The sequence below is a fragment of the Dendrobium catenatum genome, unplaced genomic scaffold, assembly GCF_001605985.2.
Source record: "Dendrobium catenatum unplaced genomic scaffold, ASM160598v2 fragScaff_scaffold_501, whole genome shotgun sequence".
NCBI lineage: Eukaryota > Viridiplantae > Streptophyta > Magnoliopsida > Asparagales > Orchidaceae > Dendrobium > Dendrobium catenatum.
The window spans coordinates 987,633-1,014,294 of record NW_021318963.1 but is presented as its reverse complement, the minus strand read 5'-3'; the positions used below and the strand labels follow the sequence as shown (position 1 = coordinate 1,014,294).

General features: G+C 37.3%; 2 protein-coding genes across 2 annotated transcripts; one reads left to right on the top strand and one right to left on the bottom strand.

Annotated features, from left to right (window-relative positions):
- Nucleotides 1-6,261: 6,261 nt before the first annotated feature.
- Nucleotides 6,262-8,178, top strand: LOC110094939 (pentatricopeptide repeat-containing protein At5g66520). Its single transcript, XM_020820286.2, has one exon. It carries the CDS (start codon nt 6,528-6,530, stop codon nt 8,130-8,132), a length of 1,605 nt encoding a protein of 534 aa, XP_020675945.1. The 5' UTR covers nt 6,262-6,527; the 3' UTR covers nt 8,133-8,178.
- A 3,570-nt stretch (nt 8,179-11,748) lies between these two features.
- Nucleotides 11,749-26,439, bottom strand: LOC110094952 (periodic tryptophan protein 2). The gene is made up of 7 exons (XM_028694538.1): nt 24,593-26,439; nt 24,168-24,419; nt 23,983-24,075; nt 18,684-19,055; nt 18,230-18,574; nt 12,010-12,237; nt 11,749-11,925 (listed from the first exon to the last, which is right to left on the bottom strand). The coding sequence occupies exons 1-7, from the start codon at nt 25,820-25,822 to the stop codon at nt 11,758-11,760; spliced, it is 2,688 nt and encodes an 895-aa protein (XP_028550371.1). The 5' UTR covers nt 25,823-26,439; the 3' UTR covers nt 11,749-11,757.
- Between the last annotated feature and the right edge of the window lie 223 nt (nt 26,440-26,662).

The window sequence follows — 26,662 nt, the reverse complement described above, 5'->3', positions numbered from 1 at the left end:
GGTAAAGTCGTCGGGCCGCGCGGTAAAGAGTAAGAGCACGTGGCGCGATCTCAGTGTTGACCAAAAGTAGAGCTACGTCCGGTCACCGGACCTAATAATTTTTCCTATCGATGACCTTTTCAACAAAGTACTATTGCGGCAACTACTTTTACTATTTTTAAATATAATATAAATTTTTTCTCACTTGTTGCAATGCATCATTGCAAACCACCCACTGTCACTCATCACCGCCATCAGCTACTCACTCGCTCGCTACTGTCATCATCGTCATAAGCTTGTATGATCAAGCTTACATTGATTTTATTTTGCTTCAAAACACATACAAAAAGTTCGTCTTCTCGATCGATTGATGATTCAATAAAATTTTGAATAATTTCAACATAAAAACTCTATAAGATATGCATTTGATTGGTGTAATTAGGTGAGATGTTGAATTTGAGATCCATCTATGTCATGAACATGCTTGATAGTGATATTTTTGGGACCACCTAAAACACATTTAATTCATGCTATTCATTTAAATAAAATAAGCAAAATCGATTAAAAAAATAATTGTCCAATGATCAATAAGTTGGGCATAATTTTTTCACAATTAAATATGCTAAAATCTAAATATTATAAGAAAACTATTTTATATAAATAATTTTTATTTTAAAGATTCATTCGAGATGCTTGCAACTGTTTTTGTTATAATTTTCTTATAAGAAATGCATAATTTTCTTATATCTTTCACGTTCCAACAAATTTAAATATGAAATATTTTTCATCCCAAAAATTTATTGATCAGAATTATTGCAACAATGGCCATTAAAGGCGATCAAATAATTTAAATAAATAGATTATTATAAAGTTAATACATATTTGATAAACTAATTGTCTTAGGTTTCATTTGGATAACTTTCTTACTATTTTTTCAAAGCAGCTTTTAAGTATACAAATTTTTAGATCAAGAAATTTGTATACTAAAAATTTGCTATTGAAATTAGTAAAAAAGATGTCTCAAATGAATCTTTAATAGATCATCTAAAAAAATACTTTTCTAAAAAAATGATCTAAATTATCATTTTAAGAAATTTATTTTCGGGTGATTTTTAAATGATCCTCAAATCTTGTAAACATATGGCGATTGGATGCTACACAAAAAGCTATAAAATTTCGACACTTTGTTGGTTGGAATCACCAACTCATAGGACTAAGTCAATCGCTTCATAGAAAAAGTTGCCGACTTACTAGAAATCATCGACTTATATGAGGAAGTCGTTGATCCGGATGAAGTTGTCAACTCGCGTGAGAAAGATGTCAACAAAATCTAACTCTTGACTCCCTTATGAGTTTAAATCATATATAATGAGCTAAAAAATTCATCAGATCATTAAATCCAACAGAAAGTATGTCGTTAGTCAGTTTATAACAGTTGTAGTCAATATGATCGTGAATCTGTGCAGAAACAGTAAAATGCATGTATGAGATGTAAAATTTGTAAAGTAGTAGAACAGTACGATATAGATGATAGTATAGTACGGTGCATAAACAATAAAATCTATAGGTCAATAAACCGGTATGAATGTCGAATCAATAAATCTTTAAATAATCTTTCTTAAATCATACGTCTTAGCAGTCTTATTAAAACATAATGTTGTGTCAGCAACTTCTAGTACCCCTGCCCTCTCAGGCCCAATGCCGCGACGTTCAAATATTTTTATTACATAATTTTACTTCGTCAAAATAGGGAGTAATTATTACGTCCGGACAAAAAATTAAAAATCCGGACATATACCGAGTGCTCAATACCGAATTTTAGGTGATATGGCGCCTTATTATTGGTCTCTGGACGCGTCAGGTGACCTGACGTAATAATTGCTCCCAAAATAGGGTACGTGGAATATGGACCATGTACTGGCCAAATTGTGGAGCGGTCGGACCAAACCGGAAAATTGCTATGTTTAATATAATATCTAGGTGGACCCACCCCCAAGTAATCAAGAACCAACAAGACGACAAAGGAATTGTGCTCTATTTAACCAACGGATGAGATCCACGTATTTTGTGGTCCCATTCCTATTCAGCAGCCCGGATATGAATCATGTCACCATTTTTCTAATGGGGAATTTACATACATACCACTTTATTTCATATTATTATATATCTAATACCTAAATTAATATTAATATTATATATCTATCACCTATAAAACAAATATGAATGCATGAAATAAAATATTAAAATTTATAGGGTGATATCTATGTATGTAAATCCCCCTTTTTATATATTATTAATAAAACACAAGTACTTATATATATATATATATATATATTATGAATTTGTAATAGACTCGCATTAAGATTTCATTTGAGATAATTTTTTTATGACTTGTAAAACAGTTATAGAGAAATTATTTTTTTAAAACACTTGCAAAAAGTAGTTTTTCAGTCAAAAAAAATTTTGGAAGCACTGAAAAAACAGTGACAAAATATAGGCTTCGTTTGGGTTGGCTATCTGATTGCTTCTTAAAGCAGATTTTTAGAAAACTACTTTAAGAAACAGTTAGAAAGTTATCCCAAACGAAACCATAATTTATTATTAAGATTTGAAAAGCAGAATAATAAAAAAATTGTCTCAAATAAAACATAAGTTTTATATAAGTATTCATTAGGCTGATAAAATTTAGCATTTTAAACAATTGGAATAAATGAAAGAAGTTATTGCTTGCGATAGATTAGAGATAAAGAGAGAGATGTCATAGACATCACAATTGCAGCACGCAACAAATGCATATGACCATTTAAGCTCTATTTATTGTCCAAAACTTAGGCACATGTCCATAATTAAATGGCATGGGAAACTAAGGCTTCGTTTGGAACGGCTTTCTTACTGCTTCGTAAAGCGGCTTTATAGTACAAAAATTAAAAAAAAAATTGTACTATAAAGCCGCTTTAAAAAGCAAGAAAAAAACCATCCCAAACAAAGCCTAAAATGAGACTGTGAAAAAGCCTGGAGAAAATTAAGGTGCCACTCAACTAACCAAAGGAGCAATGTCAAGTTTGAGGTTTCGATTGAGACAGCTTTCTTATTGCTTTCAAAAGCAGCTTTTTAGGACAAACTTAAATTTTTTGTGCTATAAAGCTGTTTTAAAAGCAATAAAAAAAGCTATTCCAAATGAAGCTTGAGTCAAGTTTTTTGGAGAAGCATAAAATGATCTTAAGTAAGTGATCTAAAAAAAAGCTTACGTACAAATTAAAAAAAAAAGATATATGATGATATCTTATGCTTTGTTATTTTTTATTGTTTCTTAAAACAAAATTTTAGTAAGTTAAAACTCTATTTTAAGAAACAATAAAAGAGTCATCTCAAACGAAGCCTTAGTCACACATCGCACACTTGATTTGCTAGTAGAAAAAAAATAAGAAAAACACATTATCTCTATCATATTTCTGTAGCTTATTTATTTCTATTATTGTCACTCATATAATAAGCCTTTATTTCAATTACTCTCATATCATTTGAGTAAAAATATTTATTTTAGTGTCAAACCTCTAAAGTGACACCCAAAACTCTACGTACTTCTTTGCCATTCATGCAAATGGGTACTCCATAAATTTTTGCGGACTTCTGGGCAAATTAAAAATAAAAACTCACACACACATCATATATACAAGCTTAAAACATAATATCTTTTAGTTGGGAGAGATTATTACTTGTGAACGATCGACGGACGCACCGAAAGGCCAATCAAGAGACATCACGTCACACAATGCATTGTGCATTGAGTGAAAGACAAAGAAAATGTGAAAAAATCGTGACAATATCTTGTTGATAATTGTATTCATAAGATCAACAATGTGTGAACGAGGAAGAAAAGGAACTGGAAATGACAACGAGATATTGCTAATGAAGTACAATAGGACTAGTGGGGGTACGAGTAAAAGAGAAAGAGTTTAATGATGATATTATAATAGAGAGAGCGATGAAGGTGTTATTAGAGTCAGGAGCTTTGGCCGAATAAGTACCAGTTCGCCGGGTTGGAATGTGACATGGCGTCGTCGAACATCAGCTGCCTTCTTATAAGAAGAGTTAGACGAAATGAGCTTCGTACGCACTTCGTCGAGAACGGCCTGGCACTGATCTGTCAAAGCAGTAGCAGCTTTATTAGCACATTTCGGTAAAACTGCAATATCAAAGAGGTGATTAGGAGCCTTCGTGTAGACGATGGCGAAGGGACTTCGCCCGGTATAACGGTTAGGCATTGAATTGAATGCAAATTCCGCCTGATTGAGTGCATTCTCCCATTGTTTCGGCTGATTTTGTACCAAGCATCTAAGCATATTGCCCAAAGTGCGATTAATGACTTCGGTTTGTCCGTCAGATTGTGGGTGGTAGGCAGAGCTCAAATTGAGAGAGGTATGGAGACGTTTCCACAATTCGCGCCAAAAGTGGCTTACAAACTTAACGTCGCGATCGGACGTTATGCTCCGTGGCAAGCCATGTAGCCGAACTACCTCATTGAAGAATAATCGAGCTATGTTGACGGCATCGAGGGTCTTCTTACAAGCAACAAAGTGTGCCATTTTTGAGAACCGGTCAACAACGACCATTATAGAATCAGCTCCACGTTGTGTCCGCGGTAAACCCAAAACAAAATCGATACTGATGTCTTCCCAAATCGAATCCGGAACGGGGAGGGGCGTATAAAGCCCTGTGTTTTGCTTGGTACCTTTAAATTCTTGGCAAATGGCACATCGCTCAATGAATCGGGAGACATCGCGGTGCAGTTTTGGCCAGAAAAAACGAGCTTTCAGCTGCTGGATCGTCTTTTCCCTGCCTAGGTGTGCTGCAAGCCCACCGGCATGGGCTTCTTTTACTAGCTGCTGCCGATACGAAGAGTCTGGAATACACAATGCATTACCCTTAAATAAATATCCATGGCGGAGTGAGTACTCTGTAACAGGTTGCATCGCAATACATTGACGCCAAATGTCTGCAAAATCGTGATCGTCGGCATAAAGCTCTTGGAGGCAATCTAGTCCTGTAATTTCGGTTTGTAATTGCGTTACTAGAGCTGTCCGCCTACTCAGTGCATCAGCCACCCTGTTTTGATTGCCGGATTTATGCTTAAGGACGAAAGTAAATTTCTGAAGGAAAAGAATCCACCGAGCGTGCATTCGGTTTATAGTTCTCTGGCTATTTAAGAACTGTAGAGCCTTGTGGTCGCTACTCAAGACGAAGTCCTGATGTAACAAATAGTGCTCCCAATGTTTCAGAGCTCGCACCACCGCGTAAAGCTCTTGCTCATATACCGTCCATTTCTGCCTTGCAGTACTAAGTTTTTCACTAAAAAACTCTACTGGCCGATCGGATTGAGACAATACTGCACCGATGCCTACCGTAGACGCGTCTGTGTCGACTTGAAAAGGTAAGTCGAAATTGGGCAGAATCAGGACAGGAGCATCACATAAAGATTGTTTGATTGTATCCCAACTCCGTTGGCATTCTTCGGTCCACGAGAAGTGCTTAGATTTCAAACAGTCTGTAATCGGAGCCATGATGATGCTGAATCCCCGAATAAAACGTCTATAGAAGTTTGCAAGACCGTGGAAGCTTCGGACGTCGAACAAACTGCGGGGAATAGGCCAGTCGCGGATTGCAGCGATCTTGCTGGGGTCGGTAGATACCCCGTCCGCAGAGACAATGAAACCCAAGAAGTAGACTTTGGTCATTGCAAACTCACACTTGGATGCATTTAAATACAGTTGGTGAGTCCTAAGTGTCTGTAACACCTTGACAAGGTGTTGAATATGATCTTCGAACGATGGGCTGTAAATCAAGATATCATCGAAATAAACAACACAAAAACGGTTAAGATGATCCTTGAGTACCTCGTTCATTAACCGCATGAAAGTTGCTGGTGCATTGCAGAGTCCAAAAGGCATGACGCGCCACTCGAACAATCCTTGTTTGGTTTTGAAGGCGGTCTTCCACTCGTCACCAGGACGAATTTGTATCTGATGGTATCCACTGCGTGCTGGAGAAGGCTCTGATACCAGTTGGTGTGGAACCGGAGAGTTCACCGGAATCTGCACTGAAAACCACAGCACAATACACAAAAGCAATGGAACAGTAACTTGATAATTTGATAACAGTAAAGCTCGAACAAACATGAACCAAACTTGAACAAGCTGATATTAAATGAACACAAACATGAACACTGAGATACTCGGCTCGGCTTGGTTCGTTTGCAGCCCTATTAAGAAGCATTAAAAAAATTATCTCAAATGAAACCTGAATGAAACTGCCTGAGCCACACAGGAGAGCCAATTGTATTTCGACCGGACAATAGTTAGATAGAGTAATCAGAAGACATAATGGGTCATCCCTTACCTGTCAATGGTTCTTAGCCCTCCTCTTGGCTCAACTCTACAAGTAGGATTTTGAAATCCTTGGCTGAAATATTAGTATTTTAAAAACTTTTAAGATGGGCTTACCAACTTTCTTTCTTTCCCGGAGAGGAGCTATCGTTGGTCTTCCCGCCAATGGTAGCCATCATTGGAGGAATGCTAACGAAGAAGCTAGAGCTCCTCCTCCACCCCAACCTGTCCATCTCACTCACTGCCTTCGTTTCTTCCTCCGAGATCAAAGCCACTCACGCACACTTCATCGTCACCGGTCGCACCACCAACACCTTCGCCACCTCCCGCCTCCTCGCCGCCGCCGCAATCCCTTTTACCAGAGACCTCAAGCACGTTCGCTCCCTCTTCGTCTCCCTCCCATCACCCACACTCTTCTCCTACAACACGATGATCCGCGCTTCTTCCCAAAGCCCAGAACCTATCCATTCCCTCCACCTCTACCTCCACATGCTGCGCTCCGGCCTCTCGCCTAACCACCTCACTCTCCCATTCCTCCTCCGCTCCTGCGCCTCCCTTCGCCTTCTCAACCCCGGCACTTCCCTACACTGCCACGCAACAAAGCTCGGCCTCGACGGCGACATCTTTGTCATCAACAACACCATCACCATGTACTCATCTCTCCCTGACATGGCTTCAGCCCAAAGGATTTTCGATGAACATATCGAAACCACCGACGTCGTCTCCTGGACGGCTCTAATCACCGGATACTCCAACGCCGGAGCAATTGACGCCGCGCGATCACTCTTCAACCTTTCCCCGAGCCGGAATCTCGTGACGTATAACGCAATGCTGGCCGGCTACGCGCGGGCTGGTCGAACACCAGATGCACGCCACCTATTCGACGAAATGACCGAACGAAACGCCGCCTCCTGGAGCTCCTTGATTTCAGGCTTCGTCCAGGCTGGCCTCAACAAGACGGCGCTCGCCGTCTTTCACAAGATGGCGCGGCAAGGCGTCGAACCCAACGAGCCTCTGCTCGTAAGCGCCGTATCGGCTTGCTCACAACTCCGAGCACTGGAGCATGGCCGTAGCGTCCACCGCTACATAGAAACCCTAGGCATCCATACCGGCATCATCCTCGGCTCCGCCTTAGTCGACATGTACGGCAAATGCGGCGGAATCAAAGAAGCCATACAAGTCTTCAACACAATGCCGGAGAGAAACATCTATACCTGGAACTCAATACTCTATGGTCTCGCCATGAACGGCGCCGGAAGCCAGGTTTTAACGCTCTTCTACAAAATGAGGCTCGCCGGAGTATTACCTAACTCCATAACATTCATTGATCTGCTCAGCGCTTGCAGCCATAACGGGCTTGTGGAGGAAGGCCGAATGCTGTTCGACGAAATGACAAGGGTGTATAACATAATACCTGAAGAGGAGCATTATGGATGCATGGTGGATTTGTTGGGCCGTGCTGGATTGATCAAAGAGGCTCTGGTTTTCATTGAGAAGATGCCGATTGAGCCGCATCCGGGAGTGTGGGGAGCCCTGGCTGGAGCTTGTAGGATCCATGACGAGATGGAGCTTGGTGAAGAAATTAGCAGATGGTTGATCGAGCTTGAGCCATGCCATGGTGGAAGATACATCCATCTGTCTAATATATATGGGGATGGGAGAAGGTGGAACGAGATGGCAGTGGTGAGGAGGCTATTGAAGGAAAGACAGGCGGTGAAGCCTCCTGGAAGTAGCTCAGTTGATGCACAAGTTAATTTTTTAAGTATATGATCCTTGATTTTTTTAAATAGCATTTATATACATAGCATTCAAGGTATGCTTTTTTACATAACAAGGGCATCGCCAACTGAACATCATTCCTCAGTTTGCAGCTCTAAGAGCATCTCCATCGGAGAACTCCATTTTTCACGGCAAAATAATGCAAAACTCCAAAATGCTGTGATGCTGCTCCAATCGAACGTCATTTTATATGTTTATGGGAAGGTAACGATCCTTCTCCCTTTCGCGCATTTTTTCGGTTGAGAGCTGAAAATGGCGTGGGTGAACAGTGCGACGCCAATATTGGAGTCGCACTGTTCATTCTCAAGTAAATGGCGAAAAATTTGGCATTCGGATGGAGCGACCGAACCACGTCATACGCTCGTTTGGCGTTCGGTTGGAGATGACCTAATAAGCACCCACCCAAACGGCAGATAGAAACGCATTTTTGTGTTTTGTCTCAATATGAACAGCACTATTCAAAACGTCATTTGCCCGTTTGCCACTTCACAACATAAATGAGAAAGAATATACTCTTTTTTTAAAAAAAAGAAATGTAGTTCCCTTAGATTTGAACGTTGCTTTATTTTGAAGTGAAAAATTAAGTTTTTTCTATTGGAGATATCCTAAGTAGCTAATTTTTTGCATTTATTTGCATAACATCTAAAACTTCAAATAATATTAAAAATAATACTCTTCTCATCCTCTTTGTTACCGAACTTTTATTTTATTCAGTGAACGTACGCTACTCTACGTTCGGTTCTAGGCAAAAATAAGCGCAATACCGAGTACCGAGTTGTACCGGGTATTGCGCTGTTTTGGTCTAAAACCGAACGTAGAGGAGCGTACGTTCACTGGATGTAATAAAAGTTCCTTTGTTACCAGTCTGTTGTCACCGCCGATCATGTCACCCTTTGCGGGTTCATATGCTTGAACCCTCTTCTCCAACCTTATCTTGATGCTAATCTTAAGATTTTTGTTTTGTTGATTTTTCAACATGATGTTATTTTCTTCGACTTGTAATTGATTGTGCAATGTGCAAATACATTAATCTGTTTGTGATTGTGAATCACACTCTTAACATCAGAGAATTGTACAATTTTTTCTCCTAAGAACCTAAGCATTTGTAAATGTTATATTAGAGTATCATTCATGAAATTGAATCCAATCTAATATGTAATGCATATTGACCCTTGAAGGGAAATTTTCATTTTCTATTTATTATGTTTGTGTGCTAAGAAAAAGACATTTGAGATTCAACCACTTCAAATTATGAATGTGGCGTGTATATATATATGACTTGTGCGCATGACAACCTCCTTCTGCCTCTTAAGGCTCAACTCGACCAACTTAGCAAGGTCAAAATCGTCCATCTTGAGGGAGAGTCATAATTACAAAAGGAAGGAGGAGGTAATGTAGCAACATTGCACCCTCAAGTAATCCACTCGGCAACCACCGTTATCATCATCCCAACTATATGAAACACACACAACTCAAAAGTTAAATTTATGATCTCTCATATTCAAATAATCCTTGACCCTATCCACTATTGTTTAGTAAATCATTCATATACAAAAGCCCAATCGAGAAATTATTCTGTACGCAAACTAGATATAGAGAACTGTTCGATTTTATCTCTGTGAATAGTAAAAATTGCAGATTAGTGCGTTGCTGCGTTTTTACTGTTCACCGAGACAAACGAATGATTCTTTGTATCTAATCCCAGCACGTAATAATTTTTCCAATGAATCACACTCTACACTTATCCATGAAGGCTCATTAAGAGGACTTGATCAGAGACCAAGAGATATATTATAGATAGATATCCACACAAGTGCTAATTTGTTGAGCCACATATCCATAATAACCTATAATGAGTCATATCATCTGTTATGCATTATACTTTATTTTATTTTTAAGCATAAGCTTTTCTACAACTCTTTTAAGAGACATATTTTAACTCTTTCAAGTCTTGTTAAATCTTCTTGACACTTTAAGACTTAAGATCTCTTATTTTTCAATTCCCTCACTTTTAAGGACCGCAGCTTTTATCTCAAAATTAGTTGCTAGTTAAATAATATGGTATCTACAAACAAATTTAAATCCAACAATACAAAGACCTGTTAGCTTATGAAGTACAAGCGTTTGCTCTAAACTCAAAGCATTGATCAGCATTAACGACGAGGACTTCTTATCAAAAATAATCTAAGCAAAAGAACTCTAAAGTTGGACGTAGAACGGATTAATTTAGAACAATGAGATCCTCCGGATTAAAGCAGATAACAGCATTGATAAAGATTACCGGCAGGCTTGCTGGCACTTCTGGTGCTTGTTTACTATGGCAGTTGCGACAGAAATTAAGATCAACGGTACAAATGGCTCAAAATTGTGAGAGTTGGGGAAGGAGAAGAGGAACTATCCGGAGTTGACAGGCCGCTGTTGTCGTAATGCCACTCATCATGTGAAAAAAGTTCTTTAAAGAAGTTCAAAATTCAGAGGCTGTTAAATATATCATCCAACTGATTTGGTTTTCTGACGAGTGTCTTCCTGCAAAAACAAGAATTTATTATCTGAAAATTGTTGAAAAGCATATTCATGCAATTTGTTCAGTGAATAGTAGCCGTAAGAGCAATTTTAGAGTTGGAGCTCTTCAGTGCTATCATGGAAGATGAAGTAATCAGGAACAGAAAATCAACAAAAAAAAACTAAAAACATCAAAGGGTTTAGTGCTTATCGAAATCCTAATCCAGTATGTTAGCTTAAATAGCGTACCTTTGACATGAAAATGATACTCTAGCTGGCGAAGTAATTTAGCATGTGGAGTATATTAAGCTGTAAAGCCTAACTTCTATCTAAGTACATAAAACAGTAATCAGTTGTAGTCGGGGTTCAAGGGCAAAGCATTGAGAGGGATCTGTTATTCACGGGATATTTCATTAAGGAGGTTGTGAGATTTTAGATGTATTTTCTGCTGGGTCGATTTTTTTATAAAGAGAAGGGAGTTTGTCTTCAAGCTGTACCTGTGAAATTAAAATTGTAATTCTCCGCAACTAAAATTGTAGTAAAATCTACGGTGACGGTAACAGGATATAGTTATAAATTTAGGCTTCGTTTGGGACGGCTTTCTTACTGCTTCTTAAAGCAGCTTTCTAGTGCAACAAATAAAATTTTTTATACTAGAAAGCAAGCAATTAAAAAGCCGTCCCAAACAAAGCCTTAGTAAACATGGAGATATTTTTTTATTTCTTTTAACCTTTTTTTTATTTCGTTCTTTTGTTCTTATAATGCAACTATGTCATGAAGGATAATCTCAAAGTTGATCAGCAGCCTGTCAACCAAAAAAAGACAGCATGAAAGAAATTCAATGCGCAAAAGAAATTGCATTTAGTAGCCTAGGACAAGTTAGAAAGGCAACAGCAGAGTACAAAATTTTAGTTCTTATAATGCCACTATGCCATGAAGAATAATCTTAAAGTTAATTCAGCAGCCTATAAAAGAATTTCAATGCGCAAAAGAAAGTGCATAAGAAATTCAAAGCACAAAACTCTCACATCAGTGGTGGTAGTCTGCCAAAAGACGAAAACTACTGTAAACTAAAGATAAAAAAACTTTTCAAAAACCAACTTACAGAACTACTTCATCTGCTGCTTGTGGAACATAAATATTGAAGCGAGTACTCATTGGAGGAACATACATCCATCAGATCCTGATGCAATTTTGTGATTGGCTTCTGTAATGATCTTAGGGCAGGAAGCAAGGTTCTGGAATTTTGTCTAATGAAATGTCCATGGCGCTTGCAGAGCTCCTGCACCAAATTACTGATTTAAATAAGTGCAAAGAAGTCAAGTCTAAACTATTTCTCTTAGGTGCCCAAAACAGAATAGCATACCTGGCACCACTGAAGAATAAATTCCAGATGCGGACAGCTTTCAAGGAGATCAGAAAACACTTCCATTAGTCTCTGCAAATATTTGACGGGTATAGATGAAGCAATGGAGGGTATATCTGATGTCTTCACAAAAAATATGCATTTCTTAATTATGGTTTCTTCATTTAGACGAAGACTAAGCAACAATGCCCTCTGATGCTGAGCCTCTGAAAGAGCAGAATCTACAGCCTATGAAAAAGAGCATCACTATATAAGGATTTGCCTGATGAAATCATAATCATAGGTATTCTAGAGCTACGAACAACAATATTTATGCAGCTAAGAAAGACATTGCTTAATTAAGAACATGCTGAGCAGAAAGTCACATACTTCAGCAGCCATTATGATCATAGAATATCTAATAATGGCATTGTGTCGTTGTACGGAGGTTCTGGATTAAAAAACTACTTACAGATATGACTGAACAGTAAGTACATGGCATACTAAATATAAGTAATGGCATGATAACTTAACAAAAGAAAATATAATAAATCACCTATGAAATATAAAAGAAAACAAACTTAACGAGCAAACTAAATGGCAACAAGGGCTTCAAAACGATACAAAGAAACAAACCGGAGCAATTGAGTCATGCTACAATGTCAAGGTAAGTAGTTTTAAAACTCAATAAGCAGGGAAAATTAAGAGCAAGTAATTTTTAAATCATACAAGAAAACTAAGGCTCGGTCCTTTTTTGCTTTCAATGCCCTTTATTTGCCAGAAATATATTCCCTCAATAAAACAACCGGTAAAAGTGTAACAGAGAAGATCAGCAAATATAGTTACATGTAGTCAGAAGAACATCCGGCTAACACAAGCAAATTCTTAATCAAAAACAAAATTCTTGCCAGCATTTAAATTAACTCCCCTAAAATTACAAACATTATATTAAAAATGAACACGAGCAATAACATCACCGTTATTACCGACATACCCAACGACCTATGGCCGGCTTTTTGAAACTTCAATCTCCATTCATTTCTTTCGAGTATTAGTTGATATGGTAAATCATAATTGTGCATATCTATTTGGACTTATTGTTCAAATTATATTTGATCTACACTTTTCTCCTTTCTAATATTTCAATATAAAATTTATGTACTGATATTATCGATGCTTCTTCTATCATTTGTTAAAATCACTAACATCATATTACAAAATAATACATGGAAATTAGCAATCACAAAAGCAGGTAAATCCCACATTGCACCCTTCAACAACTTCATGATGGTTTTAATAACAAATTGAAAGGGCCTCCTGATGATGATCACTTTCTTGCATGATCATATTCTTCTTTAGTGATTAGAAAAATGAGTTTTAGAGAGCAAAAAAAAGCACACTTCAAAACAACGCAGTTCCAAAATGCTTCAAAACATGATCATCAAAGTATATGTAACATGAAACATATGCTTTTTTATGTGGAGCATAAACTTCATATTGGTTATTTCATATCTCCTTTTTCTTTACGTGCTATTATGCTTACTAGAACAACAGCTAGAGAATTCATTTCTAATAAATACGCTAAGAAATTAGATACCATAGCCCCAGTTATTTCTCTTATTGGATCATTGTCAAAAGCTCAATTTTATATTGTTCGGTGAGTCAGTTGGCTCTTTACATGCGTCTTGCATATAGATCACGAAAATTATTCATAGCTCTTTCCAACTATTTATGATAAAACGAGCACAACAACGTGGAATCGACGGAGCTATTAACGGTGACGAATTTGCTAACTATGTATATGATGCCGAAAATAGACTGATTTGATATCACCTTTCAATTCAAATTAGCAAAAGCAATGTCTCCTTGCATAATATAGATTCCAAATCATTAGATTGTAGACATGAAAGAGTAAGAACTCAGCGGTGCCTTACCCCGTTGAGTTCTTACTCTTTAGAGTGCGGCTCAAGAGTTAGTTCGAGAGGAGCTATTAGGCCACTCAAGCAAGGCAACATATTTTACCTATAATCCATCAAAGTGATGGAGACCCTTTTTGTGGTGATAAATGACCTACTTAACCTAGTGGTTAGAGCATTACTTTCATACAGCGGGTGACAAAGGTGGAGTGTTGAAGTCTTTCTAATTTTCTATCGATCGGTCATGTCATATAGGCCTGAGTCAGACAAAATTGCTTAGATTGGAATTATCCAGACCTTCTATATATCAAACTAGAAAACTTATTCTTCTTTTCTTTAGACATATATTGTATTTCATCACATCCTAATAATATTCTTTTTTTCCATCAACCTTACACATTATCACCTATTTATTTAGGTCATTATTTATTTGAGCTATTTGTTGTATTCACTTTTAAAATTTTTCCAAGTACAAGAGTATTTTTTAATAGTCTCCTCTAGTGGGTGACAAAGGTGGAGTGTTGAAGTCTTTCTATCGATCGGTCATGTCATATAGGCCTGAGTCAGACATCAAATTGCTTAGATTGGAATTATCCAGAGGATACCTTCTATATATCAAACTAGAAAACTTATTCTTCTTTTCTATAGACATATCTTGTATTTCATCACATCCTAATTATATTCTTTTTTTCCATCAACCTTACACATTATCACCTATTTATTTAGGTCATTATTTATTTGAGCTATTTGTTGTATTCACTTCTAAATTTTTTCCAAGTACTGGAGTATTTTTTAATAGTCTCCTCTATTTTAATAGTGAAATAGATCCCTAATTTGATGATTTTAACTTTGACTTGACAGCATTTACACTTTACTTGTAACTTATACTCTAAGTTTGCTCCATAATACAGATTTATTGTAATGATGATATTTCAATATAAATATAAGTTACATAACAAACCTTGTATTAATTTGATTATATTTTGTGTGTTACACTAATAAGACTAGTTGAAAATGGTAAAACCTTATATTTAAGTATGGGAATCCTAATTTTAAATATTTATTTAGTTTGATATTATCATAATATATTTTATTATATATATATATATATATAAAAAAGATAAAGTTTATTTTTTAATTCTTATGCTCAATTCTAGATAGGGATTAAATAATTTACTTAACATTTCACTTTTTAAAGCATTGTTCTTTTCAAAAACCTCCTTTGTTTGCAAGCTTCTTCTCATTAAATTCACCATTATAGAAAAAAGGATGAATTGTGCATGGGAAAATGGTGTTCATGGAGGAAGTGATTATGAAACTAGTTCATGAGTATCACTGAGCATGTATAGTCTGACACAAATGTATAATCTGGAGGCTTAGAATCCAACTTTTCCATATACCATACCACTTTGTTTAATAAACACCATGAAATGAGATTCTATAATCCAATGGAGAGGTGGAAATGGTAACAGAAACTTAACCAAGATGTCTATTAAGGAAGCATAGAACAATAATAGAAAGTTTTGGAACATGTATATATGGTGAAGAATTTTACAGCAATAAAAGAATTTGCAGAAAAACATTTTTCTTGAGTTCAGATTCAATGACAGGCTCAGGCTCGATCTCAAATCTAGGACTGATTATTAATAATTAAATATAATATAACTTTATAATCATATTAAAAACCACAAATTAATCACTAATTAGCTTTAATATGTAATTAATGATAACTTGCATAATTACTTTTGCTATTATTAATAGCTATTATAGAAATAATTATCACAATTAAACACAGTTAAACATTAATGACCTAATTATAACTAACTAATCCCTAATTAGGCTAATTAGTTTCTCAAAATCTCAATTAGTCTAATAAATCACATGATAAGTGTATGATTTCTAATGCTCATGATTCCAAGTAATTTTCCAAGTAGCTAAACCTTACTCCGCTTACAGGTCAAAGGCAACACCATTAAGCCACACACCCGAGGGATAATTAAAACAATACTTGCCCTATGAAAAATTCAAAGATTATGTTTTAAATGCATTAATCTATCTTCACAGTAAACTCTTTATTTTAATGAAGCTGATAGGAAATACTTGAGTTCGCAAGTAACCCTAAGGTAATACTTAAGTTAGCAAGCAAATCTAATCAAGATTAGGTCAAAAACAGAGAACAAACTGCTGTCCCAGCAGTTTGACAGCACCTTCGCAGCAGATTTTTGCACCACACAATGGAAATAAGAGAAACAAAGCAAGATCTTCACTAGTAGATGCAAGAAAATAGAGGAAGATACAATGTTCTTCGATTCGAGAGGAAGAACCACTCTCCACAAATCTCTAGCAATCCCTAGAGCCCAAGCACAACGAGAGATCTCAAACTTTCATTCCAAATTCAAGATAATTCCTCATCCCTCATATTCCCCATAATTAACATGAAAGGATAATTAACACTTACCTAAACTACCCTTACATTCAAAATTTTCCGCCCAAATTTGCATTAAGACAAGCAAAGGGCCCACCCCATTGTTCCGCCCCTCCCTGTTCTATTCTTTCGCCGGCAATAGACCTGGACCGGTCCAGGCTGGACCGGTCCAGCCGGCCCAGGAGGGGCCGGCTTCGTAACAGAAGCATTTTATACGGATTATAGTTAGGATTTGGGTTTTGAATTTTTGCATGAGAACCTGGTGGAAGGCTGTGTCCGGCAATAAAATGTTTAGGGTGGGATAGGGGAGTCAAGTGCAGTAGGCAATGGATTTTCTGAAAAGAAAGAGCTTTTAGTGGGTGGGCATTTTAGTGGTTGTGCAAAGTTTATAGCTTGATATGCTGATCTCCCTCACACCAATCACTGCCACAACCACCAACCACCGCCGCCACCCACCGTCAAGCACCACCGCCACTAATGGTCATCAACCACCACCATCTTCGGACTTAACACTGCATTCATTTTACTTAAGTCAAACAAAAATAAATAATCACCTACATTTACTTTTCAGTCATTCAAACATCTTCAAACTATTTCAAATACAATACATTTCTTTTAAACTATATTACTTTTACAGCATTCCTTTCTCAGGTCTATTTCGAATTCGTCCAAATCGGGTAGATTCTAAATACGTGTCATGACTACCCTCTTTGTGACAACAGCAACCTTTGTGACATCAACAATAGACCATGGCAAGGCATCCCTCCGCCTCCGCACCCAACACCAGCAACTTTCACCTCCATCTTCGCCTCCACACGCTATGTCACTGACTTGATTGTTACACACTGTGCATACACTGCTTGCTGGCTCCGCCCTAAATCTATTTTCCCCTATTTTTTATATCTAGATTCATTGTAATTCAAAATAAAGACAAAAAAAATAATCTCTTGAATTTGTTTTTTAGTTAACCATAACTCGAAATAATTCAAATACATTGCATTTGAATTACACAATATTTAAAATGCTTCTAAATTCTAAATACTAGCAAATAGAAAGCGCCTTAAAGGAATTGTTTTTCTATAAATCATAATAGAAATTGCCTCAGTTTAATTTGATGTTTCTGACACTCACTCACTTGGATTTCTATTTACAAATGAAAAAGAAAAACATGTTTATCTAGCTACTGCATGCTTCCTTCTTTTGCCATAGGTTTTTTAGCATACATAATGTGGAGTAGGTTTAAATATCTAATTTCATACTTGCGGGTTATGAATAAAATAGCCAGTCAAATATAATGCACATCACTCTTTAATTGCTAAAAAGTAATGATGCTTCAGTATTCAACATATCTATAGGAAGCTTTTCTTCTTTTTTTAGTTCCATTCAAGTAGAAGATTCTTTTTCTTCCACCAGTTGTACAAACTGACTTATGTAAGTTGGTTCAGTTTAAAAAAACATTGAAAAAATGGAGGTATTATGTAACTGAATGTGAGAAGAAAGTAAGAATTGAATGCATTTTTCCAAATAATGATTCATCTTTTTATTTTTTTTCTATATTGCTTTTCTTTATAGTCTTTCACAACAGAAAACTTATTGTTATAAAATATCGCTTCATATCAGCATAAGAAAGTGTAAATTTGCACAAATCTCTCCAGAACCTTTATTTTAATTGCTCTTAGTCATACACGTACATACATAATGAAGAGAAAGGGAGAGAAAGAAGGAACTAGGTCTATTTTAATTGTAAAATAGGCTTATAACAAAATATGTGGTTATAGCTGAAAAATTCACCTAACTATTGCCAGAGAGATAAATGTATCAGTGTCATGTTCAAAATTATCTTTTAGTAATTTACCTCATTAAATGTTCTAAAATTAAATGAAAAGCATAATTTCCATACCTCAGGAGTTACGTCAATATCAAGGTCAGTCGGATCAAAAATGAATGACTCATCAATAGAGTACATCAGCACACCCTCAGTTGTAGCAGCAGCCCAACTCCTTCCAGTTGGAGAAATTTTCAAACATTTCGTACGAGCAATAGGACAACCAAGATTAGTAATCGCTCCAGGCAAGCCTTGCCCTAAATTTCCTCGCCTTTGTTGATCAATGCCTACCTCCACGTCGCTATTCTCATCATCAATTAAATCTAATGGACCATCATCTGTCATTCTTTTAGAATTCAAAAAATCAAGAACACCATCCAAAGAGAGATTGCGAGTTATTTGAAACCTCCTCAATAGAACCTGGCAAGAATTGAAACGTGAAATCATTGAGTTTTCAATGACGTTGCAAGAATTATTTCAAAAGGACTTAACATATTTGTATTTTAATGAAGATATAGCTTAGTCTTACCTGATCCGCAACATCATACATGCAAATGTACTTGCTACTTCCACCTGCTAAAATATAGCTTCCATCAGCAGAATAGCACAATGTAGTGAAGTACTTTCCTGAAGTTGAATTGGCAGCAGACCTCCTGTCCGTCATGAGACGCCCACCAGCAATGTCCCTTCGACCTTCAATTGTATACATGAGTATTCCATCTAAAGGATCCCAAAAGGATATTTGACCATCCAATGTGCTGCAAGCAAGCTGCTTTCCATCTGGACGATAACTAACTGTGAGAACATCATGATTATGTTGAAAAGTCTCAACTGCACCCTTTCCTTCAAAAACGTCCCAAATTCGAACAGTTTTGTCCCAAGAAGATGAAGCAAGAACACCCTATGTTAATGATAAAATTGAATCTTTTGATCAGAACAAAACAACCATCAAGAGAGGGGTGATTAAGAGCTCGCATTAAAATATTAATGTGCATATAGAACTCCGTAAATGCAGATGAGCTTTGATGCTTCCACTAAACAAATTGGTTCTAACATTCTATCAACAACACCATCATCAACAACATCAAGCCTTTATCCCACTACGTGGAGTCGGCTACATGAATTCTTTTTTCTCCATTGTGTCCGGTTAAGAGTCAAATTCTCATTTAGATCAAATAAAGAAATGTCATTTCTAATATTTTCTAACCAAGTCTTTTTAAGTCTACCTCTACCTTTCTTAACATAGGTTCTAAGTTCTAACATTATATCCATGGCGCAAAAAAAAAAAAATTCCTTTTGTATGATATGCTGCATCCTAAAAGCCTACTACATTTCTCCATTGTTCATCGTGTTCTTAGTTTGATGCACTTTTAATAAGCATATTCACAAACATCATATTGATGTAAAACTATAAATTGACAAACTAAGAAATATAAAGCAATAGCAAATTTTCATAGAAGAAAGCAACTAACTGAGGAAGATTTAGTCCTTGTTTAAATTTGATTATAACGCTTTCCACCGCATACATTTAAGAAGCTCCACGCATGAACATGTGGTCTTAAAAAATTAGGTTCTAATACAAATTTTCTTATTTGCCACCCAATTTAAACTTAACTCACATTATTTAAATTGAAATCTAAAATCTTATTAAGATTTTTTCAAGCTATTAATACCTTCAATTTTAAAAAGTGGAGCTTATGCTGCTAAAATTAATGTTGAAGTCCATGATCTTCTATCTACCACCATAGATGCTAAAAAATGTGATGTCGAGCAAAATAATCATTCCTGAAATCACTATAAGTGCTTCAAGAAATACACATATACTTGGCTTGCTAAAAAAACTACCTCCTGGTGAAAATTTTTAGATCATACAAAAAAAATTAATCAAGATAGAACCTCGTCTTCTTGAATATTACAATAATTTTGACTCTCTGGAGGCAAGTTCTTTAAGGCCCAATGAAGATGGGCAGTACAATGCCCTCAATAAACTAGGGCAATCCCAAATACTATACTCAATTTTTAATCCTACCACATTCAAACCATGCTAGCCACTGATTTCTATGGTATTATAATTCTTATTTCAAGATTACTGTGAAAACTAAGAATTGGAATTATCCTTGCCCACATATATATATATATATATATATATATATATATATTCGGAATGAATTATCCCTTTCATGGGGATATTATTTTAAATTTAAATCTATTTGGATTTATTAATCTAACACTATTTTCCACTTATTGGGATATGAAGCTCAAGTAGTTATGATGTGATACAATCAATGGAATTGCAGGATTTTATTAAGAAATTTGTTTTAGCAATAAAATTATAAGATTAATGTTTCACTGAGTTATGATTTTCAGTTTTCGTAGTTATTGAATTGCTTCTAGCAAGAGGTTACACAATAGATTAACAGAACGATTCAAGACAATAACAAGACGATAGCAAGACAAATATGCAATTAACAATAATCCGGCACTTAACAAATAGAACTTTCACCCTCGAGTTTCCCTTTTGCTCACTCTCTAGAAGTAGGATTAATGGAGGAGTGATGTCAACAATCCAAGTGATGCCACTGAAAAACAGAGGATGCCGGCAGTTTTGATCAACGGAGAGTTGGGCGGAGTTGGAGAGATGGGTGGTCGTCCTGCGATCTTCCACGATCTTATAGGTTGTTGCTCTTCGATGACGTCCGCCAAGGTAAAGAGAATACGCTCCGCATATTCTTCGACGGTGCCTTCGGACCCAAATCCGGGATCGAAGAAAGGTGATTGAATGATGTCGGTTTTCTCTTAAAAATTGTAAATGAATCCGTGATCAACATTCGGATCCGCCATCAATGAGCTTGAGGGTAGGTGAGTGGTGTTCTATGGTGGAGCCGTGATAGGAAATACTTAGATCCAAGTATTCCTATCGCTCCACGTGGAGAAAACAACAAGAAGGTTGCTGTTTTCTACAGGAAATCAGCTCAAAACGTATGAAAACAGTAGAAAATCGTAGGAAAACTGAGAGAAAAATGTTTAATGGACTTATATTCCACTAGTAGATGATCAAAGCAAAAGCAAGATACAATGTTCTTCGATTCGAGAGGAAGAACTCTCCGATCTTCTCCGGCAACGCCAAGAGCCCAAGCAAGAAAACCCTAGATCTCAAATTACATTCAAATTCAAGATAATCCCTTTTCCCTCCTCATCCTCCTAATTAACCATAAAGGATTCATACAAAATACCTAAACAGCCCTTTGCATTCAAAAATTTCCCTCCCACCTAATTAAATCATCCCCAAATGGGGTCCACCATGTCCGCCCGCTCCTCTGGGAGCTTCCGCCTCCGCCTGGTGTAGACCCGGGCTGAACCGGGTCCAGCCGGCCCCTCCTGGGCCGGTTCACGCGTAACAAGCCGCCGATAGGAAGAGGTGGAGAGAGAGAAGTTGGCGGGTAGGAGGAGGGGATAGAGGGAAGCCGACCACTGAGGAGAAGGCGTGGATGTAAGTTAGGTCTAGGATGGTGGGAGAGGAGAGAAAAAAATCTGAAATTTCCTCTCATATTTTGTTTAATAGGTCGTTAGGGAATTTCAAATTTTGAAATTTGAAATTGGGAGGATTAGGAGGGAAGTAGATTTGGGATCTTAATTAATTGGATCCTTAATGAGATACCAATTAATGAAGATTGGTGAGGTGGAGGGGGCTGGCCCTATGAGGGAGTAAGTGGGGGAGATTTATTTACTTAATTAGTGGGGCCAAGTTTCTAAATGTGTAGGAAGAATAAATCTGAATTTAAATTCAAATTTATGGGAGTTAAGGGTTGCCTAATCAAGGTAGAGAATTTTAGGATTAATTTGAATTTAAATTTGAATTTAAATTCTCTCCAATTTGGGTCCACCTAAATTAGGAAGGCATTCAATTGCATTTAATGACACTCTTGGGAGTGCAATGGGGATGAGGGGCTGGTGGTCAAGTGGTGGGAGGTGGTTTGGACGGTGGAGCTTAGAGAAGGAGAGGGGCTGACGAGCTGGGCTGGTAGGGGAAATGGGGGCGGCAACTGGGGGGTTTCGGGATGGGGAAACAGAGGCGGACGGCTGGCAGGGAGGCTGGGATGGAGCCGACGGTGGGGGCAAGAAAAAAAATGGGAATATGGGAAGAAAGGGGAGGGAAATAGGTACGAAAATTGGAAAACTAACCAAGAGCTCTTCAAAGGGTTGTTGGGTATTTCAAGAGCCTCTCCTAGGCTTCCTCACCTTTCAAGAACTCACAAAGAGATCGTAGAACCGCGAACCTTGGAATCATCCAAAGGTTGACGGGTATTGCTTTCACCCACCTAGGGTTTCTTCTCAAGAACTCACTAAGAGATCAAAGAAAGCTGAAATTTTCTTCATAATTCATCATTAGAAAATAATACAAAGACTAGGCCTTCATATATAAGCCTCCAAAGGAAAAATATAAAAGACACAAATGCCCTCATGCTACAACATGACACAAATCCCTCATAGGGGTACAAGAGAAAAACTGAAAAATAATTAAAAGAAATGCACTTAGACATCATAAAAAGAAACTATGAATCGTAATCGTCGATCTACGATTCCGCCGATGGTAAGTATGACGAAATCTCCGGTGGATGTCCTCATCAAATTATCCTCTAGAATTGAATCTAAAGTCAAATCCCTCTTTACTCCCTTTCTCTCTCCTCTACCCTCTTTTGATTTCCTCTCTGTAGGTTGAAAATCTGAGGTCGTAATGCTTCTCCACTCAATTTCACCTCATGGCCAATCTCCACCCTATTCCCTCTAAAGATTTCTTTATCCATACACTTAATCAATCCTATTATCCTCAGGAGTGTGGAATCAAAGAGAAAATAGCCTATAAAAAATAATTAATAGGAGGAAGAAAAAATTTTAAGAGCATTGAAGATTCATCAAGGAGTCGTTATGTTTATTTGCAGCACATTTTAATCCTGACTAAAAAAGAGATTTTTTTTCCCATTGCAAATAACTTGGAAAAAAAATGCAATTATGCTAAAAGTTTTAAAAATCATTACAGTGCATGTTTATTAGAATGAATAGTAAAGGAACAAGTACTTTTCAATTGTAAAAGATAATATTAGAGAAATAACTTCCCAAAAACTATTAAACTGTAGATTATAGTTTCAATCACAATTAACATTTTTGGTATTGCAAAATTGAACCTATCTTTTAAGAAAATTACACTTACCAACAACTAAGTACTTAGGAATATTCGTTTGAGGTGAGCAACCAAAAATTCCATTCCTCCCACTTTAAACTACAAAAGTGGCTTTTGCACATAGCTCAAAAACATTCAAAGGTGCCCCATTTCTACCGCTTACAATTTAAGGTTCAATTACAGAAAGCCAGAAGCGGTCATAGATATTTCAACTTTAAACCCTTGGAACAAAACAAACTTAAAATTTTTAATGACCTTCTTGCTTTCCTATGTGAATCAATGAGTAATGTATTCCAATGACAACCCTTAGAAAAAACCTTATAATTCCCAATTTTAGAACAATTTTAATAAAAATCTTATTGAAAAAAAATTTACAAAATTACATGAATGTATATTTGCATTGCATCTCTACTTGTGTTTTTCCTATGACACACGCATCTATAAGTGTAATGGAATGACAAACCCAGATGTAATACAAATCAACAAATGAAAATGTAGTGATAAATAAAATATGAGCTAATCGTGCAAGTCTTCCTCGAAAAAAAAATGAAGGCATGCAGTTATTTCCAAAAACATCAAACAAAATGTCCACAGTAGTCACAAAATATTTCTTTTGCATGGTAAAGAAAAAGGCAATGCCAAAACTCACATTCGTAGGTGAGAACATTAAACCATGGACAGGCCCCTGATGACCACTGAGAATATCAAGCAAACGACTAGTCTTCATTGACCAAACAAAAATCTGAAATAACATTTTTAAACATTGACAAAGCATTAGTAATACTTAAATGCATAGAAATTAGGTGCCGAAGCACTTACACTGAATAAAATTACCTCAAATGAGTCAATAGTCCCAGCACAAATTACTTCTCCACTTTGATCTACAGCCAAAGAAACAAATTGCCTGGGTGAAGGAGTGGTGAATGTTCTAAAGTTCCGATAGCGAAATAAATCCCACGCTCGAACTGTTCCATCAAGAGAAGCACTAAGAAGACAATGATTATTATTCATAAAACTTAATGCAGTAACTGCATTAGTGTGTTCAGCGAACGTTATGAAACAGAAGCCTGATGAAACTGTCCAAACCTGGAGAAAAGACAAACATAAGCATAAGATATTAGGCAATTGTCAATTGTTAACAAGGTAAAAGTGCTAACAAATATTCAAATACTTCAAATTTCAGATTAACATAACTGTAAAAAGCATTAAAGTATGAATTTCGCATCAGTGAAAAGGGGTCATTATCTTGTGCTATTCACCTTGACTTTGTTATCATCAGCACCGGTGGCCAACATTTGTGAATCAGGCGAGTACGCTAGGCAATTGACATCAAAATAGTGCCCTTGTTGCTTCAGAATATAACTCTCAGAGCGCCATTCCCATACTAGCAGCTGCCCAAGCTTTGCGCAGCCAAATGTTAACCAATTACCAAGCTTGTTAAAGACTGCTGTTGTGATCTTCTCCCTTGATATGGAAAGTAAGTGAATGCAAACAAAATCCGGCATTTGATACAAACCAAAAACCCCGTTGGAAAATCCAACAACCAACATATCAAGCTCCCTATGGTAATCGCAGGTTGTCAATCTTGCAGGAGCTTGCATGAAGAAATCCTTCTTCAATAACTCCCATTTCATTCTATGCAAAGGAATTCCCGATGTATCTGCATCAACATCATCCAAACACTCCCTTTTCCTTTTCCGATCCACAATGGCCGTGCCAATTTCATCCGCAGTGACCTTGTTATTATCATCAGATTCTCCTTCCCAATTCCTTTGTTGAGGAGGATTGCAAATGCTCCCTCCAGCATTATCCTCAGAACTGCTAATTTCATCTAAATTCCACGTGAAAATTGCCCCGTCCCTAGAAATAGTGTAAACTCTACATACTCTATTCGTCTTCTTCTCGGTACCGAAGAAAACTCCGACAACCGGCTCCCTATGGCCCAGAAACAGGAAAGGTCTAGTCCGAACCTTCGTTTTCTTCAGACAGAACAACCGAACCGCCAAATCTTTTGATCCGACGAGAATATAGTCAGAGTTAGGGCTCCAGTCTAGCGAAGTAATTGCAGCGGCACAATCTGAGAATGTGCGAACAAGCTTGAAAGGAAAGAACTCCTTGCGGAAGTTGGGGGATCGCCAGATCTGGAGGAGCTTGCCAAGGCCAACGGCAATGAGTGAGCCATCCGAGCTGAAGCGGAGTGCAGTGACTCGCTTCTTAAAGGTAATATGATGCAGGACCGTTCGGCGTCGAAGATTGACAAAGAGGGCGCGGGATGAATCGTCTACGACGAGAAGGAAATCCCCGTCGGGCGAGACAGCGATGCGAGAGACATTTGACTTGGCCTCAAATGGGAGTGTCAAAGTATGGGACTTAATGAGATCGGTTACGGAAATTCGGTTGCCTACTGGAGAGAGAAGGCTGTCCCCGGATATCACCACGTTGCCGCCACGATAGGCAGCGCCGAGGAGGTTTTGGAAGCGAAAGTTCATATCTGCCAAGTCCCAGGCAACGACTAGCCAATTGGATGGAAATAAGCGAGAAAGAGAGAAGCGCAAAAACACTATGCTGCGGCAAGGAAAAAGGCTAAATCCCGGATTCAGTAAGTCCTCAGCGGATTTACGGTATTTGCCCAAAGAAGCGCGCCAAAGGGAAGAAATAACGAGAAATTCGCAGCGAGCACTCGTTGTGTTTTCCCATCCGACAGGAAGAGCGTCGTCGGAGAACGCGAAGTAGCTTCCTACGGCGCTGTTTGGCAACAGGATTTATGCCGGATTTGAGCAGGATTTATGCTAAATCCTGCCAAACGGGATTTGAGCGCCCCGTAAATCTCACGGCCGAATAAATCCTCCGTTTCCCTCTTTTGCCGTAAATCCCGGATTTACTAAATCATGTGTAGCTCGGCGGATTTGGCCGAAGAAGCGCACGAAAGCCAGCGAGCTCCCGTCGCTGCTTCCGATTAAAATGTCGTAACTTCCGAACCGGCAGGAAGGGACCGTCGTCGAAGGAGCAAATTCGAACGGCAACAAAGGAGCCGAAGAAGCAACTCGTGCAATCTCTACACCTCCTGCGAAGCAACGATGCCGAACAGCATCACCAAAAATCAAACCCTAGATGCCTCTAACATATTATTGATTAAATTAATACAATTTAAAATATTAAATTATTAATAATTAAGTAAATTAATTAAACAATTAATAGTATAATAAGTGCATAAATTAATTATATAATTTATCTTAGGTATAGTAGTTAGTAATATAATTAGTAATTAAAAATAAATACAATTAACATACGTAATTAAATTTAAAATAAAATTAATACTTAATAGTGTA

What these genes read in the sequence shown, in the direction of transcription:
- LOC110094952 (XM_028694538.1), bottom strand. Translation starts at nt 25,822, where the DNA reads ATGAACTTTCGCTTCCAAAACCTCCTCGGCGCTGCCTATCGTGGCGGC. An exon ending in ATATTGACGTAACTCCTGAG is followed by an intron (nt 12,238 to 18,229) that starts GTATGGAAATTA and finishes TCTTTTTCATAG; the next exon opens with GCTGTAGATTCTGCTCTTTC. An exon ending in TTATTCTTCAGTGGTGCCAG is followed by an intron (nt 11,926 to 12,009) that starts GTATGCTATTCT and finishes AATTTGGTGCAG; the next exon opens with GAGCTCTGCAAGCGCCATGG.
- LOC110094939 (XM_020820286.2), top strand. Translation starts at nt 6,528, where the DNA reads ATGGTAGCCATCATTGGAGGAATGCTAACGAAGAAGCTAGAGCTCCTC.